The sequence below is a fragment of the Zalophus californianus genome, chromosome 3 (genome assembly GCF_009762305.2).
Source record: "Zalophus californianus isolate mZalCal1 chromosome 3, mZalCal1.pri.v2, whole genome shotgun sequence".
In the NCBI taxonomy this organism is placed as follows: Eukaryota; Metazoa; Chordata; class Mammalia; order Carnivora; family Otariidae; genus Zalophus; species Zalophus californianus.
In genome coordinates this window covers 171,710,176-171,731,517 of record NC_045597.1, presented here as the reverse complement: position 1 = coordinate 171,731,517, position 21,342 = coordinate 171,710,176, and the positions used below count along the sequence as shown (strand labels likewise).

The following is a 21,342-nucleotide window of genomic DNA, read 5'->3' as shown; positions in this document are numbered from 1 at the left end:
TAAAGGTTTGTCTATCCAGCAAAAAGATCTAACAATTGTAAATATCTATGCCCCTAACATGGCAGCAGCCAATTATATAAGGCAATTAATAACAAAAGCAAAGAAACACATTGACAACAATACAATAATAGTGGGGGACTTTAACACCCTCCTGACTGAAATGGACAGATCATCTAAGCAAAAGATCAACAAGGAAATAAAGACTTTAAATGACACACTGGACCAAATGGACTTCACAGACATATTCAGAACATTTCATCCCCAAGCAATGGAATACACATTCTTCTCTAGTGCCCATGGAACATTCTCCAGAATTGATCACATCCTAGGTCACAAATCAGGTCTCAACAGGTACCAAAAGACTGGGATTATTCCCTGCATATTTTCAGACCACAATTCTTTGAAACTAGAAGTCAATCACAAGAGGAAAGTTGGAAAGAACTCAAATACATGGAGGCTAAAGAGCATCCTACTGAAGAATGAATGGGTCAACCAGGAAATTAGGAATTTAAAAAATTCATGGAAACCAATGAAAATGAAAACACAACTGTTCAAAATCTTTGGGATACAGCAAAGGCAGTCCTAAGAGGAAAGTATATAGCAATACAAGCCTTTCTCAAGAAACAAGAAAGGTCTCAAATATACAACCTAACCCTACACCTAAAGGAGCTAGAGAAAAAACAGCAAATAAAGCCTAAACCCACCAGGAGAAGAGAAATAATAAAGATCAGAGCAGAAATCAATGAAATAGAAACCAAAAGAACAGTAGAACAGATCAATGAAACTAGGAGCTGTTACTTTCAAAGAATTAACAAGATTGATAAACCCCTGGCCAGACTTATCAAGAAGAAAAGAGAAATGACCCAAATCAACAAAATCACGAATGAAAGAGGAGAGATCACAACCAACACCAAAGACATACAAACAATTATAAGAACATACTATGAGCAACTCTATGCCAGTAAATTAGATAACCTGGAAGAAATGGATGCATTCCTAGAGATGTATCAACTACCAAAATTGAACCAGGAAGAAATAGAAAACCTGAACAGACCTATAACCACCAAGGAAATTGAAGGAGTCATCAAAAATCTCCCAACAAACAAAAGCCCAGGGCCAGATGGCTTCCCAGGGGAATTCTACCAAACATTTCAAAAAGAATTAATACCTATTCTCCTGAAACTGTTCCAAAAAATAGAAATGGAAGGAAAACTTCCAAACTCATTTTATGAGGCCACCATTGATCCCCAAACCAGACAAAGACCCCATCAAAAAGGAGAATGACAGACCAATATCCCTGATGAACATGGATGCAAAAATTCTCACCAAAATACTAGCCAATAGGATCCAACAGTACATTAAAAGGATTATTCACCATGACCAAGTGGGATTTACCTGCAAGGCTGCAAGATTGGTTCAACATCTGCAAATCAATCAACGTGATACAATATATTAACAAAAGAAAGAACAAGAATCATATGATCCTCTCAATAGATGCAGAAAAAGCATTTGACAAAGTATAGCATCCTTTCTTGATCAAAACTCTTCAGAGTATAGGGATAAAGGGTACATACCTCAATATCATAAAAGCCATCTTTGAAAAACCTAAAGCGAGTATCATTCTCAATGGGGAAAAACTGAGAGCTTTCCCCCTAAGGTCAGGAACGCGGCAAGGATGTCCACTGTCACCACTGCTATTCAACACAGTATTAGAAGTCCTAGCCACAGCAATCAGACAACAAAAAGAAATCAAAGGCATCCAAATCGGCAAGGAGGAAGTCAAACTCTCAGGATATAAAATCAATGCACAGAAATCAGTGGCATACCTATACACCAACAACAAGACAGAAGAGAGAGAAATTAAGGAGTCGATCCCATTTACAATTGCACCCAAAACCATAAGATACCTAGGAATAAATCTAACCAAAGAGGCAAAGGATCTGTACTCAGAAAACTATAAAATACTCATGAAAGAAATTGAGGAGGACACAAAGAAATGGAAAAACGTTCCATGCTCATAGATTGGAAGAACAAACATTGTGAAGATGTCAATGCTACCTAGAGCAATCTACACATTCAATGCAATCCCCATCAAAATACCATCCACTTTTTTCAAAGAAATGGAACAAATAATCCTGAAATTTGTATGGAACCAGAAGAGACGCCGAATAGCCAGAGGAATGTTGAAAAAGCAAAGCAAAGCTGGCAGCATCACAATTCCAGATTTCCAGCTCTATTACAAAGCTGTCATCACCAAGACAGTATGGTACCGGCACAAAAACAGACACATAGATCAATGGAACAGAATAGAGAGCCCAGAAATGGACCTTCAACTCTATGGTCACCTAATCTTTGACAAAGCAGGAAAGAATGTCCAATGGCAAAAAGACAGTCTCTTCAACAAATGGTGTTGGGAAATTGGACAGCCACATGCAGAAGAATGAAACTGGACCATTTCCTTACACCACACACAAAAATAGACTCAAAATGGATGAAAGACCTAAACGTGAGACAGGAGTCCATCAAAATCCTAAAGGAGATCACAGGCAGCAACCTCTTCGACCTCAGCCGCAGCAACTTCTTCCTAGAAACATCGCCAAAGGCAAGGGAAGCAAGGGCAAAAATGAACTCTTGGGATTTCATCAAGATAAAAAGCTTTTGCACAGCAAAAGAAACAGTCCACAAAACCAAAAGACAACCGACAGAATGGGAGAAGATATTTGCAAATGACATATCAGATAAAGGGCTAGTATCCAAAATCTATAAAGAAATTATCAAACTCAACACCCAAAGAACAAATAATCCAATCAAGAAATGGGCAGAAGACATGAACAGACATTTTTCCAAAAAAGACATCCAAATGGCCAACAGACACATGAAAAAGTGTTCAACATCACTCGGCATCAGGGAAATCCAAATCAAAACCTCAATGAGATACCACCTCATATGGCTAAAATTAATAAGTCAGGAAATGACAGATGTTGGCGAGGATGTAGAGAAAGGGGAACCCTCCTATACTGTTGGTGGGAATGCAAGCTGGTGCAACCACTCTGGAAAACAGTATGGAGGTTCCTCAAAAAGTTGAAAATAGAGCTACCGTATGACCCAGCAATTGCACTACTGGGTATTTACCCCAAAGATACAAATGTAGGGATCTGAAGGGGTACGTGCACCCCAATGTTTATAGCAGCAATGTCCACAATAGCCAAACTGTGGAAAGAGCCAAGATGTCCATCGACAGAAGAATGGATAAAGATGTGGTATATATATATATATATATATACAATGGAATATTATGCAGCCATCGAAAGGAATAAGATCTTGCCATTTGCAACGACGTGGATGGAACTGGAGGGTGTCATGCTGAGTGAAATAAGTCAATCAGAGAAAGACATGTATCATATGACCTCAGTGATATGAGGAATTCTTAATCTCAGGAAACAAACTGAGGGTTGCTGGAGTGTTGGGGGGGTGAGAGGGAGGGGGTGGCTGGGTGATAGACATTGGGGAGGGTATGTGCTATGGTGAGTGCTGTGAATTGTGCAATACTGTTGAATCACAGATATGTACCTCTGAAACAATAAGGCAATATATGTTAAGGAAAAAAAAAAGAAGATAGCAGGAGGGGAAGAATAAAGGGGGGGAAATCGGAGGGGGAGACTAACCATGAGAGATGATGGACTCTGAAAAACAAACTGAGGGTTTTAGAGGGGAGGGGGGTGGGGGGATGGGCTAGCCTGATGAGGGGTATCAAAGAGGGCACGTTCTGCGTGGAACACTGGGTATCATGCACAAACAATGAATCATGGAACACTACATCAAAAACTAATGATGTAATGTATGGTGATTAACATAACAATAAAAATTTTAAAGATAAAAAAAAGAAACTCATGTTAAATGAGAATTCCTATAAAGCTGATAGGTAAAATCAACTAATTATCCACTTAGTTAAACAATTTACAGAAAAAAATTAAGACTGCCATTTTGTGATTTACAGTGAAAGGAATATAGATATATAACTGAAATATTTGGGTAAAATATTAACATAGAGAACTTAAGACTCTAATTTAGCCTGGCATGAAAAACACTCTTCCTTATAGTTGATTTATTATGCAATAGTACAACTATCAGACAAGGTGTTCACTGGTGATTAACTTCATCTCTAGTTTTTTTGTGACACTGAGGATATCATTGAAATTTTGTCTTAGGTCCTTAGAAAACACACACTAGTGATTCATCCAAATGGTTAAATGGAGACATTATCCTTAATGATTAAATTTGGAAATAAAGGCTAACAGAATATACAAATGTTAATTATATTACAGTGTAATGTGGATTTCTTCATCAGGGCCCCTGAAGATTACAAAAAGTATAATCTGAAAATGCTAAATTTTTATATGAAATGAATTACAATAGTATTCTCTTTAAACATACTAGGAAATGTAACATGTATGATATAGTTTTAAACATGGGCTAGAGACTCAAGAAAAAAACAATTTAAAAAACTCAAACAATTTACCAAAGGGTAGAATATCCCAGCAGCAACAGTGAACAATCATATTTCAGCTGCCACAACTAGATACAAAGGTGCTCTTAAACTGTTATGTACCCAAGTAACTGAAGTATTGAAACCTGTTTGAATTGGCACAAATAGTGGGAATAGAGTCAAACCTGTGAGAGAATGAGCTGTGATTCAAACTCACTTATTGTATGTGTGTGTGCATACACATACAAACTATTAAAATACCTTTGGGCTCTTCCTCTGGATAAACGAGTGGTTCACCCTAATGAAGTCACAACAATTATTTATCTTTGGACAAGGAAAAAGCTTAGCTACCTTGAAAGGACTTCTACATGACCAATAGGAACCACAGGCTCCTATAGTGTCCTGAGTGTAGAATAATTCCCCAATTTAAAGAATGTACTCTTAAAACAAAATACAATATACAGTTCTGAAAAGACCTGTATAAAAATGCGAAAGGGAAATCTAGATAAAGTAGTATATATTCAACATATACTTTCAATGTTATGATATATGCAAAAAATTATCATTTATTATGTTCCATGTACAGTATCAAGTATTTATACATATTAATCCAAAATATATTATCAGCATTGTTAAGGATAAGAGACAAAACACAATGGACATCTAAAGGTAAGTGGTAAAGCCAGACTTCCAATGTTTACTTGACACCAAAATCCAAGCTCCTTCCATTATACTGTTCTACTTCTCAGTTACTGTTTAAGTTAAAAAGGGAACAAATCATTTTGAACACTTTTTATGAATTTCTCCAGACTAAGACCAATTTTATGAACCAAAAAATTCAAACCAGAATATTAGACCAAAAGACTTGGTTAAAGACAAAGAACAAAATTTCTCAAGGCCCTTTTTTTAAGTTAATGCAATCTTCCTCTTAAAATGGTGCTTTATTCCTACAGACGCTTAAGAAAAGTAAGGAAAACTCTAGTTTCTACAATTTATTAAGTTTAAGTACATTGATTCTGAAGCTTCATGGGACAGCCTATGATTTAGAAATCATAATAGCCATGATAACCATAACCACCTACAAAAGATAGAAACGGTCATTACCATCCCTAAACTGTGTTGTCCCATACAGTAGCTATAGCTAAATGTAGCTATTTAAATTTAAACTTAATTAAAATTAAATACAATTAGAAATGGGGTGCCTGGGTGGCACAGTTGGTTAAGTGTTTGCCTTCCGCTCAGGTCATGATCCCAGGGTCTTGGGATCGAGCCCCACGTTGGGCTCCTTGCTCAGCGGGGAGTCTGCTTCTCCCTCTCCCTCTCCCTCTGCCTGCCATTCTTCCTACTTGTGCTTTCTCTCTCTCTCTGTCAAATAAATAAAATTTTAAATAAATAAATAAACAAACAAACAAAATTAGAAATCGAATCCCTTAATTGTGTTAGTCACATGGCCAGTGCTTAACAGCACATGTGACTTAGTAGCTATTGTATTAGACAGTACACATATAGAATATTTATAACATCACAGAAAGTTCTATTGGATAGCACTGCCCTAGAGCAAATAAAGGAAAATTTTCATTAAGGATTATAAATTATTTTCTTGTTTTTTGTTTTATTTTTGGGGGGAGTTTCTTTCTTTAATTTGGAAGTAGGAGAGGAAGGGAGGAGGGAAAATAAAACTGAATATTTTTTAAATAATTTCTAAAAACCTTTGCATAAATTCAAGGTCATTCAGCATATGCCCCCCCTCCACCTTACCCTTGTCAAGCAGCTTTTGCACTTTATTCTCTATGCATACAATATGGTGAATATGCCATATTCCTTCATGATTTGGTGCCTTTGCACAGTATGTACTGTCTGTCCAGAACACCCTGCTCCCTCTCCCTCTGTTAACTTATACTTCAGAATTCCTAGAAATAGGTCTCTGAACCCTCTCATACCCGTCTAAAGGTTAGGGTGACCACCCTTGGTTGGCATAGCAACATGCAGAATATTTCAGTTAACTCCTCCCCTATCACACATCCTAGTAGTCTCTGGGAACCTTGACAGCAAGGGCCTAAACTTACTTATCTTTATATTTCAAACACATAGTATAGCATACAGTAGAGACTCAGTAAATGTTGAATTATTATTTTACCTCAAACCTTATGCCATAACCAAGTTACTTAAATGTTAAATAACTCTTTAATAAATATGCCAACAAATATTAGCAGCTTACCCTTTGAGGTCATTAATTAATTTGTTTTTTTCCTGGACTATTCGTTTATGGTGCATTCGGTGAAAATCACGTTCTTTTTGCGTTTTCAGCAGATCTTCTCTAGCTTTGCTGAAAATAATAATTTAAAAAATCACTGCTAATTCCAGAAAAACATTCGACAAAGTACAACATCCATTCATGATAAAAAACCCTTAACAAAGTAGGTTTAAAGGGAACATACCTCAACATAATAAAGGTCATATATGAAAAATCCACAGCTAATATCAACCAAATTGGGGAAAAACTGAGAGCTTTTTTTATGTGATCAGGAACAAGACAGGATGTTCACTCTCACCACTTTTATGCAACATCGTATTGGAAGCCCTAGCCTCAGCAATCAGAAAAAAAAAAAAAGGGACGCCTGGGTGGCTCAGTCGGTTAAGCGTCTGCCTTCGGCTCAGGTCATGATCCCGGAATCCTGGGATCGAGTCCCGCATTGGGCTCCTTGCTCAGCAGGGAGCCTGTTTCTCCCTCTGCTTGTGCTCTCTCTCTCTCTGACAAATGAATAAATAAAAAAATCTTAAAAAAAAAGAAAACAAAAAGAAATAAAATACATCTAAATCAGAAGGGAAGAATCAAACTTTCACTATTTGCAGATGACATGATATTCTAGACAAAAAACCCCGAAGACTCCACCAAAAATCTGCTAGAACCAAAAGATGAATTCAGTAAAGTCACAGGATACAAAATCAACATACATTTCTATACACCAATAATGAAGCAGAAGAAAAAGAAATTAAGGAATCGATCTCATTTACAACTGCACTAAAACCATAAGATACCTAGGGATAAATCTAACCAAAGAGGTGAAAGATCTGTACTCTAAAAACCATAAAACACTGATGAAAGAAATTGAAGATGACAAAAGAAATGGGAAGACATTCCATACATTCATGGATTGGAAGAAAAAATATTGTTAAAATGTCTACCCAAAGCAATCTACACATTAAATGCAATCCCCATCAAAATACCAATAGCATTTGTCACAGAGTTAGAACAAACAATCCTAAAACTTATATGGAACCACAAAAGACAACAAATAGCCAAAGCAACCTTGAAAAAGAAAAGCAAAGCTGGAGGCATCACAATTCTGGACTTCTTATATTCCAAAGCTGTTGTAATCCCAACTACAGTACTGGCATGAAAACAGACACATAGATCAATGAAAGAGAATAGAAAACTCAGAAATGAACCCATAACTATATGGTCAATTAATCTTCCACAACGCAGGAAAGAATATTTAATGGGAAGGAGATTGTCTCTTTAACAAATGGTGTTGGGAAAAGTGGACAGCAACGTGCAAAAGAATAAAATTGGACCACTTTCTTACACCATACACAAAAATAAATACAAAATGGAAGAAAGACTTAAATGTGAGACCTTGAAACCATAAAAATCCTAGAGAAGAACACAGGCAGTAACCTCTTTGACATCAGCCATAGCAACTTTTTTCTAGATATGTCTCCTGAGGCAAGGGAAACAAAAGCAAAAATAAACTATTGGGACTTCATCAAAATAAAAAGCTTCTGCACAGCGAAGGAAACAATCAACAAAACTAAAAGGCAACCTACATACAGAATGGGAGAAGATATTTGCAAGTGACATATCTGATAAATGGTTAGTATCCAAAATATATAGAGAACTTATACAACTCAACACCTAAGGAACAAATAATCCAGTTAGAATTTGGGCAGAAGACATGAATAGACATTTTTCCAAAGAAGACACACAGATGGCCAACAGACACAAGAAAAGATGCTCAACATCACTGATCATCAGGGCAATGTGAATCAAAACTACAATGAGATATCACCTCACACCTGTCAGAATGGCTAAAATCAACAACATAAGAAACAACAGTTGTTGGCAAGGATATGGAGAAAGGGGAACCCTCTTGTACTGATGGTGGGAATGTAAAATGATGAAGCCACTCTGTAAAACAATACGGAGGTTCCTCAAAAAGTTAAAAACAGAACTACCCTACAACTCATCAATTGCACTATTAGGTATTTACCCAAAGAATATGAAAACACTAATTTAAAGGGATACATGCGCCGTGATGTTTATAGCAGCATTATCTACAATAGTCAAATTATAGAAACAGCCCAAACATCCGTTTATTGATGAATGGATATAGACGATGTGGTGTACATACATGTGATGGAATATTACTCAGCCCTAAAAACAAAAGGAAATCTTGCCATTTGCAACAACATGGATGGAGCTAGAGAATATTATGCTAGGTGACATAGTCAGACAAAGGCAAAATACCATATGATTTCACTCATATGTTGAATCTAAGAAATAAGACAAAGAAGCAAAGGGGGGGAAAAAAGAGAGATTCTTAACTATAGAAATCAAACAGATGGTTACCAGACAGGAGGTGGGTGAGGGGATGGGTTAAATAGGTGAGGGGAATTAAGGAGTGTGTTTGTGGTGATGAGCACTGGATGTTGTATGGAAGTGCTGAATCACTATATTGTATACCTGAAAACTAATATTACATTGTATGTTACCTGACTGGAATTTAAATAAAAACTTTTTAAAAATCATTCCTTATTCCTTTCTGAAAAAAAGTAATCAGTTCAAATCCAGTATTGAACAATTCTAAAGATAATTTAAAAAAACAAAGATTCCATTCTAATTCACATTGAAGGATTCTAAGCAACGTAGTGCATATGGGGTTGGGAAATGAATGGGACACCACCTATAGCTCAAAAATATTCATTCACACACCATTTAAGTAAAAGGAAATTAAATATATGTTGCCAAAATAATGTATAATCCATCTACTTTCAAAAAGAATTTGTTTACAAAATTGAAATGCATATTTAAAACAGGATAATTCAAAATAATTACAAATAAAGGAAAAGACTTACAAAATTTAATTCTGAATTTGCTTGAATATATGGTTAAAAGACAATGTATTGGGTTACTTAGTTCTGATAATTGTGAAAAAGAAAGCATATATGTTCTGGGAAACCCAGATTTTATTCTGGTAATGCATATGAGAAATATGTACCACCTGTAGATCATATTAGTAGAATAATTGGTAACTTGATGAGAAAGGTTCTTTAGTATCAGTGTTGTAACAGAGAAGCATTCTTCAACTGGATATACCTTCCACAAACCCCTGATAGAAAGCAAACAAGGGTATTCTTTCTAAGCCTAGTCAGTAAAAAATTAATAGGAATTGTTAGTTTCAATATATGTTAGTTTCAATATAATAATGTAAAATATAATTATAATGAAAAAGTAGCTATGTCACAGTCTTAGTTAACTGACAAAGTGCTACTGCATTGAGATTCCCATGTTCTGAAAAATGGGTGCACTGAATTCAGGTGCTTACATCTCATAAGAGGTCACAGTGGAATAAATCAGAGGTATCACAGAATTTCAAAATACAGATTCACATAAAATAAGTGCAAAAAATACATATTTCTGCATGAAGAGCTATGTCAAAGCAATCCCTGAGGAGCAGAGACTGGAATGCTGCTAAAAAAGCGGGATGAGGTTAGGTTTTCAGGCCCCTGATGGGGCATATTATGATCAGTGAGACTTCTGCAAGATCAAGTCCCATGTGGCGTATGGTAAAAGTGTCTCATCCATTCTTCCAAGTTTCTTTCTTCCCTTCTCCTCAAATCCTCAAACCTCCCCCATTTTTTAACATGACCTTTTTCTGAACATGTTCTTTATTTTACTGCCAAAGTTGTAGTTTTTATCACAAGTAAATAAACAATGTGTCACAGGCCTCACAGGCTACTACCACCATCTAACCCTCAACTTCATTTCCATGCCAACGACTTTGAATGTACAAGAAATGCTTGACTGAAATATTCAGTCTTGAAAAATCATCTGAGGAATATGTCAATTAGGAGATGAACAAACAATGTATTCTGTCCAAGTTTTAATCCTCAGTGTGAATGAAGATAGATGAAAAATGAGGGAATCCCTCTGCCACCATTTGCCTAATGAATAGTGAGTTAAGAGGGAGGACAGAGTTTAAGTAGAGTGATTTAAGAAGATAAAAGGCTGAGTTGATATTTTGTTGTGAAAACACAAGAATACCACAGGAATTCTCATTCATTTGTAAAGTGGTTTACATATCTTCTTGTACATAAAAATAATAAATGTTACTGTTATCATCACATCACTATTACTAATTAGTATAGCAGAACAAATATATTCAATTTCCCCAACAGCTTGATTTATTTACCTAAAATAGGGGGCATGCCAGTAGATAAATATCCTCTAATGGACAAAAAATATCAGGATACATGCTTATTAGTAACACTGTAAAACTTTATAAAAGATTTAAACTTTTATGAACATCTGTTTTGAGTCTACTAAAGCTGTCTTACTTTCAACAGCTTGATGAGTTATATAAATGAGCTAATGTTTCATTTCTCTTATCTGAAATGTAAACCCATAATAGATAAAAAAAAACTTAGAAAAATAAAAAGTTTCTTAAGCAGAACTACAAATGTGCAGCATTGCATCAGCTCCCTTTTTAAATATACATTTATAGGCCTATTTGTATTTATCCCAGGAAAGAAAGCATAGGAATTGATTGAAGTATTAGACCTTAAAGTTTTCTGACCATTAAATTGGTTTTCAGGGACTTGCTTTCTATTTGCACAAATGAAGTCTACTCAGTAAAACAATTTAGATTCATTTCATGGTGATGCTTCTGTTACGACCTTCCTGCTGCCCATCTGCTTAATAAAAAGAAAATAAAAATTGCACTAAAAATAAAATTTATAATATTCTTATAAGCAATTAATATTTTAAACTATACAATATTTTCTGATTAATACAGCACCTTTGTGATTTAAAAATAAATCTTCTACTAAGACACCAGAAATTCTATTTAAGCACAATGAAGTAAAAGTTATTCAATGAAGCATTCTATTTAGATTTATCATAAAGAACATACTTCTTACTGCTTTTTCTTAATGAGATAGCAGAATGACTAATTTCCCCACTTCAGGAAACCAACATACCAAAATCTACAATTAAAGTATGAAATATTAAAATACTCCTATTTTTATCATATTATAAAAGCACTGTCCCAAAAACTCCATGTTTCAAATTATGAATCTGATTTAATAGTGTGCTCTTAAAAATTATTTTTAAATGAATGCCCCCAGTAATACAATTTTGTTAACTGGAAAGTTTTAACTAAGTATTTTAAGTGACCACTTAATTATAGATTTATTGGGTTATTTTATTATAATTTGTTAAAAGGAAGCATACAAACATTTTCTTGTTTATTTGCACCAAAGTAGGCCATCTTTGTCATGTATTTTTCTCATGCACAAACAAAAATCAAAGTAACTTCTGGTAACAGTATTACATAATAACCAATTATTTCATTGTTTTCAACTGGTTATAAATGAATTCATTTAACTCACTAATATTAATACTTGAATAATTGTTGGATAGCCACAATGGGTTCTATCATATTCGAGGAAAACTTTCATTATATACTTAACCAAAAAAGAAAGGGGTATACCCATGTCCAGAAAAAAATACCTTCTTAATTTAACAAGCAATTACCTAAACACTAAACCATAAAATTTTATAGGCCTCATTATTATCTCTATTTCCACAGTGTTTGTTTCTGAAAGTCATTAAATTAAATGGGTCTCTGGAAAAGCTGGATACTCTTTGACCTTCTGTAGAAGTGAATTTTGTAAGTGAAGTTTAGGGCTGCTTAGTAAAGCACCTAATTTTTCCTCAATATTAATTGCTTTTTAATTTTCTTTATGTCCATATTTTCTGGCAGAAGATTTAAAAAAAGTATTTCATTATTTTTAAAATGGTACATTTTAATCTTCTAATTAGCAATCCTAGTCAGTTTTTATTTTCTGTCAAACCTTCAGTACACTCAATAAAACTTTTCTGGTCTGCATCATATTTCTTTTATGTAGAAGCCCAGCAAAGGACAGCAATACTCTAAATGAGGCAAGACTTAACTTTATGGAAAGCTGTTAAAAATTCCATTATGAAGGGAAAATGATGCCTACTCCAAAGGAATGGTATAAAAGGGGCAAAATTATCAATTAATTACTCTAAAAAATATTAAAAGCTTAACTAAAAAGCCAAAATGTTAATAGCACACATTCACTTAAGCCCCTCCTACTTGTCAGAGGTAGGCCCTGGGGTTATGTTGAGCACAAGATACTCCCATTATACAGAGCTCACAAAATAACAACAAAATATATACATTAGATAATTAGATGCAAAGGCATAAATTTCAAACTCCTTCATAAATATACAGTATTAAGTTAAGGATAATCTAAATAAATGGAGGGATATACCATAGAAGACTAAAATTTATGAATACATCCTTAAAAATATATATGTATATGTAAATATAGGTGTACACACACACACACACACACACACACACACACACCACACACATTCTTCCCAAGTCATGTTATAAATTCAATTCAATTTCAAACCCCCACCTTTCTATAGAAATTGACAAAGTGACTCTAAAATTTATATGGAAATACAAAGGACCCAGAAGAGCCAAACTATCTTTAAAGAACAACAAAGCTATAGGACTAATGCTACCTGACTTCAAGAAATTACCTAAAGCTACAGTAATCAAGAGTGTGGTACTAGAATAAAGACAAACAGATTAATGGAACAAAATAGAGTCTAGAAACAGACCCACAATTATAGAGTCAAATGATTTTCAATAAAAATTCCAAAGAAATTCAATGATGGATGAAATTTGTTTAAGAATGGTGCTAGAACAATTGGATATTCCTTTAGAGAAGAAAATTAATCTTTAGCTCCTACCTTACACTATATACAAAAATGAATGATAGTTATAGGCTGAAATAAAAATTCTTAATCTTTAAAGGTTTTAGAAGAGAACATAGACTAATATCTCTGAGACCTCGGAGTAGGCAATAGTATCTCAGACAAAATATCAAAAGCAATACTATTAAAAAAATAAATTAGACTTCATCAAAATTTAATATTTCTGCTCACCCAAAGACACCATAAAGAAACTTAAGTGTGAAGCTATAACTGGGAGAAAATATTCACAATGTTCTGACAAAAGATTTATATCCATAATATGTAAAGAACTCTTACAATCAGACAAACAATCCAACCAAAAAAGGGGAGGACTTACACAGAAAGTAAGAGAGATGAACAATCACTAAGTACACACACACACACACACACACACACAAACATGTTCAATATCATTAGGTATTAGAAAATACATATCAAAACCACAACAAGCTGCTACTATACGATTACTAAAATGGCTAAAATGAAAACCACTAACAATACTCAATGATGGTTACAATGTAGAACAACTAGAACTCTCATAGACTGATACTGAGAATGTAAAATGACCCAACGAAATGTTGGAAAATGGACTGTCAATTTCTTGTAAATACACACTTACCCTTTGGTCCAGTAATTCTACTCCTAAGTTTTTAACCAAAAGAAAGAAGGCACATTCCCACAAGAAGACTTGTACACAAATCTTCATAGCAGTATTATTCATTAGGTACCACAGTTGAAAATAATCCAATAGAAAAATAATAAACAAAATGTGACATACACTATACAACGGAAGACTACATAGCAATAAAGAGGAACAAATTACTGATAAATTCAAAAATCACAGATATATTTTACAAAGTTTATGCTGAATGTAAAATGTCAAACACAAAGAAACATACATTCTGTGATTCCATTTATGAAGCTCTTGAACAGGTAAACTGATCAAATATCAGAACACTGATATATCAGAACACTGATTGCAGGGGCAGGGATACCTAAGAAGGGACATGGAAATTTCTGGATAGACAGAAATGTTCTACATTAAGATGGGTATGGAAGTGACAAGACTTTATCTGTTTGTCAAAACTATGTAGCTAAGACTTGGACATCTCAATTTATGTAAATTATAACTCAAAAAAAGAACTATAAAAAATAATGCATTATACTAAGTAGATGTAGAGTAGGATGTGGGTGGGGTAGAGATGAATTAAGAATGGCAGAAAGATGTTAAAACTGATAGGCCCATGTGATCATTTCTAAATCCTTGATTTTTTTCAGAATTAGGTTAATATATGTAAATAATAAATTGCTATGTACATGTCTTCTGGAAAAAATACTACTTTTGATGTTTATTCAGTGTTGCTGCTATTGCTAATAATAAGGTTGACAAAGATAATGATGATGATGCTATTCTACCTACTTAACATATATTGTATATCAGGTATTATGTTCATTATCCTATGATGGGTAAGTCAAGCACAATTGTTGCCTTCATCAAGTTCACAGGAGTATAGAGAATATTAATAAGGAAATAAAATATAAACTTATATAACCATAAACTAGTGACTGTTATGAAAGGAAAAAAGGGTGCTATAATACAGAATACTGGTTTAATCTTTATTGAGCACTCACCATGTGACAGACATTGGCTAAACACTTTAAAATGATTCCCCTCAAGGACAGATAATACCATCCCACTTACATAGGAGGAAACTGAGTGATAATTATATTATTATATCTAGTAAAGGGTAGGGTATCATGTAATTGTGTTGCTCTCTCCATAATACCTGATATCAATATCTGTTCTAAATTAAAGTTTGACTGGGGTTAGTAATGCTGAGTTTGATAACAGCAAATTTTGGCCTTTCAAGAACCTAACTGTTCCATAAAAAGTTTGTTTGACTTCATTATTATGCTGTAACCAGATAAGTCAACCTACAAGAAAGTTAAGCAGGATATAACGTATTCCATATTTCCATCATGTCCCTCAATCTAGTCTGTTTTCCAACAAAAACAAGCTCACATTAGGCTTCTCTTCAAAATTATCCATTAGCCTCACATCCCACTCAGAGGAAAAAAAACAAAGTTCTAACAAAGGGCTCTACCACTTATCCCCTGGTTCCAGTCACTATGGTCTCCTTACTGGCCCCCTAACAAGCCAAGCTGTGCCCACCATGGGCTCTGCTACTTCCTTTTACCTCTGCCTGGAATTCCCTTTTCCCAAGTTTATACATGGCCTCCCTCAGTTCCTTCAGATATCAGACAGGACTTCCCTCACCACCCTATATAAAACTGCACCCCATTTATCTCTGTCTCCTTTACCATGTTACTTTTCTTCCTCGAGTTTGCCATCACATGTTATATCTGTCAACATCCACATATAGTTAGTGGCTATCTTATTGGACAGCACAGCCTTAGAGAGTGTTAACAGTGCAGAGGTAAGAAAAAAAAAAGCTCGTCAATGAGTTAGAAGAAGAGGTAGAACAGCATGCTGTCACAGAAGCTGAAGGAAAAAAGGAATGAAATAAGATGTATAATTGAGTGGAATAGGATGCACAATTGAGCAGAATAGGTGGGGTGGAAGCCAGACTGCAGGATGTTAATGTACAAGTACAATGAGGCTTTTAGGAGTAAACCATCCAAATGAGAATATTTTCAATGTCTACATTACGGGAAGACATAAAGCACTAGGTCAAGATACAAAACAAGATCAAGCAAACAAGTTCTTAATTAATGAAACTCATAGTAGCTTTTGTGGACCTCAGACTGAGGTGAATATTGTGGCATGTCAACTACCCAATAAAATAAGGTTTATGAAACAATGTCTTAACTGTAAAAGATGATAACCCCAAGTGATGCCTTCTAGTCTTCATTCAACCAACTCTGTAAATGTGTAGCAGGTTGCTTAAATTCTAGATCTCTCCATTTCAAATGACAATTGGGACTATATCAAAATAAACTATTGAGGGGTGCCTGGGTGGTTCAGTCGGTTAAGCATCTGCCTTCTACTCAGGTCATGATCTTGTGGTCCTGAGATGGAGCCCTGCATTGACTCCCGGCTCAGCAAGGAGTCTGTTTCTCCCTCTCCCTCTCTCTCTGCCCCCTCCCCCACTCATGCTCACTCTCTCTCTCTCTCAAATAAATAAAATCTTAAAAAAAAACTATTAACACTACATCAAAATAAAAAGCTTTTGCACAGTGAAGGAAACCATCAACAAAACAAAAAGGCAATCTACTGAATTAGAGAAGATATTTGCAAATGATATATCCAATAGGGGGTTAATATCCAAAATATATGAAGAACTTATACAACTCAACGCCAGTCTAAAAATAGCAGAGAACCTGAATAGACTTTTTTTCCAAGAAGACATACGAATGGACATGTGAAAAGATGCTCTACATCACTAATCATCAGGTAAACGCATATCAAAATCACAATGAGATATCATCTTACACCTGTCAGAAAGCAGGTGTGAAAGAAAGCAATATGAAAAACAAAAGAAATAATAAGTGTTGGCAAGGATGTAGAAAAAAAACAACCCTCATACACTATTGGGAGAAATGTAAATTGGTACAACCACTGTGGAAAACAGTATGGAGGAATCTCAAAAAAATAAAAAATTGAAATACCACATGATCCACTAATTCCACTACTGAGTATTTACCCAAAGAAAATGAAAACACTAATTCAAAAAGATAAACACACCCCTAGTTTACTGCAGCATTATTTACAATAGCCACGATATGGAAGCAACTTAAGTGTCCAGCAACAGATGAATGGATAAGGAAGATGTCTCACTCACACACACACACACACACACACACACACACACACACACACACACACACACACACACACAGAGGAATATTACACAGTCATAAGAAAGGATGAGCTGGAACAGCATGGATGGACCTGAAGGGTATTCTGCCAAGTGAAATAAATTGCTCAGAGAAAGACAAACACCATAGGATGTCACTTATATGTGGAATCTAAAACACAAAACAAAGTAATAAAGAAAGAATCAGAATTAGACCTATAAATACAGAGAACAAATTGATGGTTGCCAGAGGTAAGGGCGGTGGGGTGGATGGACAAAATGGGTGCAAGTGGGAGATACAGACTTCCAGTTATGGAATGAATAAGTCATAGGAATAAAAGGCACAACATAGGGAGTACAGTCAATGATACTGTAATAGTGATGTATGGTGACAGATGATAGCCACATTTGTGGTGAGCACAGCATAAAAGTTGAATCACTATGTTGCACACATGAAAATAATACAACAGTGTGTGTCAACTATACTCAAATAAAAATTATTTAAAAAATTAGGTAGGTAGCAATCCAGAGCCATGAATTAAAGCTCATTTGAGAAAATAAATACTTTTCCCTATGTTCTTGTACCTAAAGACACCTGCAGATTGAAAGTGAGGGTGTGGAGAAACATTTATCATGCAAATGGATGTCAGAAGAAAGCTGGAGTAGCAATATTTATATTGGACAAACTAGACTTTTTTGTTCTTATATTGGTTTTATCTTGCTTTGGTATCAGGATAGTATCAGGATAGTACTGGCCTCTATTCCATTATTTTTAAGATTTTGATAAAGATTGCCATTTTTTTTTTTTAATGTTTGGTAGAATTCACCAATGGAAACTATGGGGTCTTGGACATTTCTGTGCTGGGAGATTTTTTATTCCTAATTCAATTTTCATTCTTGTTATTGGTCTAAGATTTCCTATTTCTTGGATCCAAGATTCATGATTCAATCATGATAGTTTTTGCATTTTTAGAAATTATCTGGGTTTTTTCCTAAGTTATCTGATTTGTTATCATATAATTGTTCATAGCAATCTGTTACCACATAATATATTTCTGTGGTTATCTGTTGTATTGTTTTCTCTTCCTTTTCTCATTTTGGTTTTTGAGTCTTCTCTTTTTTTTTTTTTTCTTAGTTAATGTTAAAGCATTGCCAATTTTATTTATTTTTTTGGAAGAACTGGTCATTACTTTCAATGTTATGTTATTGTTTATTCTGGACTCTATTTTATTTCTGATTTTTTCCTTGTTATTTCCTTCCTCTACTAAATTTCAGCTAAGTATCATCTTTTTCTAGTTCCTTGTGTGTAATGTTGTTAATTTGAACTTTTTCTCTTAATACAAGCATTTATAGCATAAATTTCACTCTAACATCTGCTTTTGTTGCATCCCATAGGTTTTGGAATATTGTGTTTTTTTTTTGTTTTGAGACATATTTTGATGTACCATTTGTTTTCTTATTTGGCCCACTGCTTGTGCAGTAGGGTGTTTAATCTTTACATATTAAATATTTAATACTTAACATTGTAGATTTTGTTTTATTGTTGATCTTTAGCTTTGTACCATTGTGGTTGGAAAATATACTTGGCATTATTTCAGTCTTCTTAAATTTGTGTTATTCGTTATGTCTCTTTTTACATGTGTACTTGAAGAAAATGTGTATTCTATTTTTCTTGAAGGAATGTTTTATATATATATATATACACACATATATATTCTTAGAACCATGTATTCTGAAGTATGCTTCAAGTAAAAAATGTTCTTGTTGAAAAATAATAATAATTACTTTAACTGAGGAAACTCATTTAAAATAAAGCATATCAGAAGGCAGGGGGGTGGGTGAATGAGTAAATAGGTGAAGAAGATTAAGAGTACACTTATCATGACGAACACTGAGTTATGGTTTATAGAACTGTTGAATCACAATATTATACACCCGAAATTAATATAACACTGTACATTAACTATACTGGAATTAAAATAAAAACTTAATAAAAAATAACATTAGGAAACCATTGGGGAATATCAAAAACAGGAGTAATTCTAAATATAAGAATTATTGAAGCAGAGGTCAAGAAAATGAGAAAGTGAATTAAATTCAGGATGTTGAGTTTCAAAATACATTTAAGTATACAGTAGTAATTTTGTAAGTGCATTGGATGTTTTGCCTATTCTTTAACGTGTCTGAAGTGGTCACAATGACCAAATTACAAACAAATGTGTAATTCAGAAATAAATTTTTATGGGAACTTAATTGATTGCATAATTGGTCAAAAGTTTCCAAAAATGGATTTTCACATGTTTATCTACTATGACCTTAATTTTAAAATTGAGTATTAAAAAGAATAAAAAATAAGTAAAATTGAGTATTCCAATGTATGTACAATAAAAAATAGATAAATAAAATGACAAATGGTCTGCATTTTATTATAAAAGTACAGTTATATTCTGTAACTGTTTATCAACCTTGGAAACCATTCTGGAAAACAGTTTGGCAGTTTTTATGGAACTACCCCATGACCCAAGGGAAATGAAATTATGTGTCTATAAAAAGTCTTACACACGAATGTCATAATTGTATCATATATTAAGCAGAAACTTGACACAACCCGAATTTCCATCAAAAGAAATATGAATAGACAAATTGTGGTATATTCACATAATGCAATACTATTCAATAATAAAAAAATGAACTATGGATATACCAAAACTATGGATGAATCTCAAAAATCTTAAGTGAAAGAAGGCAGACAGAAAAGAGTACATATTGTATGATTCCTTTCAAAAGAACTTCAAGACTGAGTTAAACCAATATATGGTGATAGAAATCACAACAATAATTGCCTAAGGAAACAGGTACAGGAAAACTTTCTGGGGTGATGGAAATGTTCTATATATTTGATTTGGCTTAGTGACTACATGGGTATATATGTTAATCAAAACAGATTGAACTGTACACTTAAAATCTGCATATTCAACAGTATATAAACATTTTTTAATTAATACACTTTAGAAAAAAAAAAGATTATCAAACTACTACCTATATTATTCCTCTCCAGTATCTAGTATATACTTTTACATTCAAAGTAACTATAAACACTTTTTAATAGTACATTCTTTCCCTTAAATCATCTATGTATAAGGAAATTTTCCAAACATTTATTTCTAAAACTTTCTTTTTTATCAAGGTATAATTTACTTACAATGTTGTACCAGTTTCAAGTACATAATGACTCAACATTCATATATAGTGCAAAACGAACACAATAAGTATGGTTAACATCCATACCATACATGCATACATATATCATACATGAAACTATATTTTAGATAAGATAATCAACACTTGTAGCAAGATAAGGAAAACCTCTGTTCTAAAATAGGCATTGCTTACAAAAGAGAAAAGGACCATTTTTTTTAATTATAGCAATTCAAATGAAATTTAGAGTGAAATATTTCCCTTTTCATGTCTTCCTTTATGCTTCATCATTGCTGAATTTCGAAAATATTAATGATGTGATGACTAAAAAAAATCCAAGGATGACAGCCTTTAGAGATATTGATAATAATAGCTGACATTTTCAAAGCACTTTGTGATTTACACAGCTCTTTAATATAGATTGTCTTATTTAATTATCACATCACTCCCTAGGAGTTAATAGTGTGTATAATTACTCCCAGTTTAACAATAAGAAAACTGAGTTGATAAGTAGCAGAATATTGGAAGCTAGGTATTTGAACCTTAAGTTCAGTACTCTTTCCATGGCAATTCTCTTCTCTAGATAAATATTAAGCTTATAGCTATATGATTTCTCTGATTTTTCTAGCTACATCATTAAATGCTACCAGTATAATCAGGACAATATATAACATATCTGTAAACCTCACTCTTTTTACATACTAAATATTGGTTATTGTTAGAAAAGTACTTAACATCTACACTTATCTTGCTTGAAGAAACAG

At 33.9% G+C, this 21,342-nt stretch overlaps 1 protein-coding gene across 4 annotated transcripts in view; it reads right to left on the bottom strand.

Annotated features, from left to right (window-relative positions):
• The window catches only part of SPAG16 (sperm associated antigen 16), a 968,000-nt gene that overhangs the window by 924,381 nt on the left and 22,277 nt on the right, over positions 1-21,342 (bottom strand). For all 4 annotated transcript variants that reach the window (XM_027589886.2, XM_027589888.1, XM_027589889.1 and 1 more), the window contains one exon: positions 6,705-6,812. In XM_027589886.2, the coding sequence (XP_027445687.1) occupies positions 6,705-6,812 (108 nt within the window). The remainder of the gene's footprint in view (positions 1-6,704; positions 6,813-21,342) is intronic.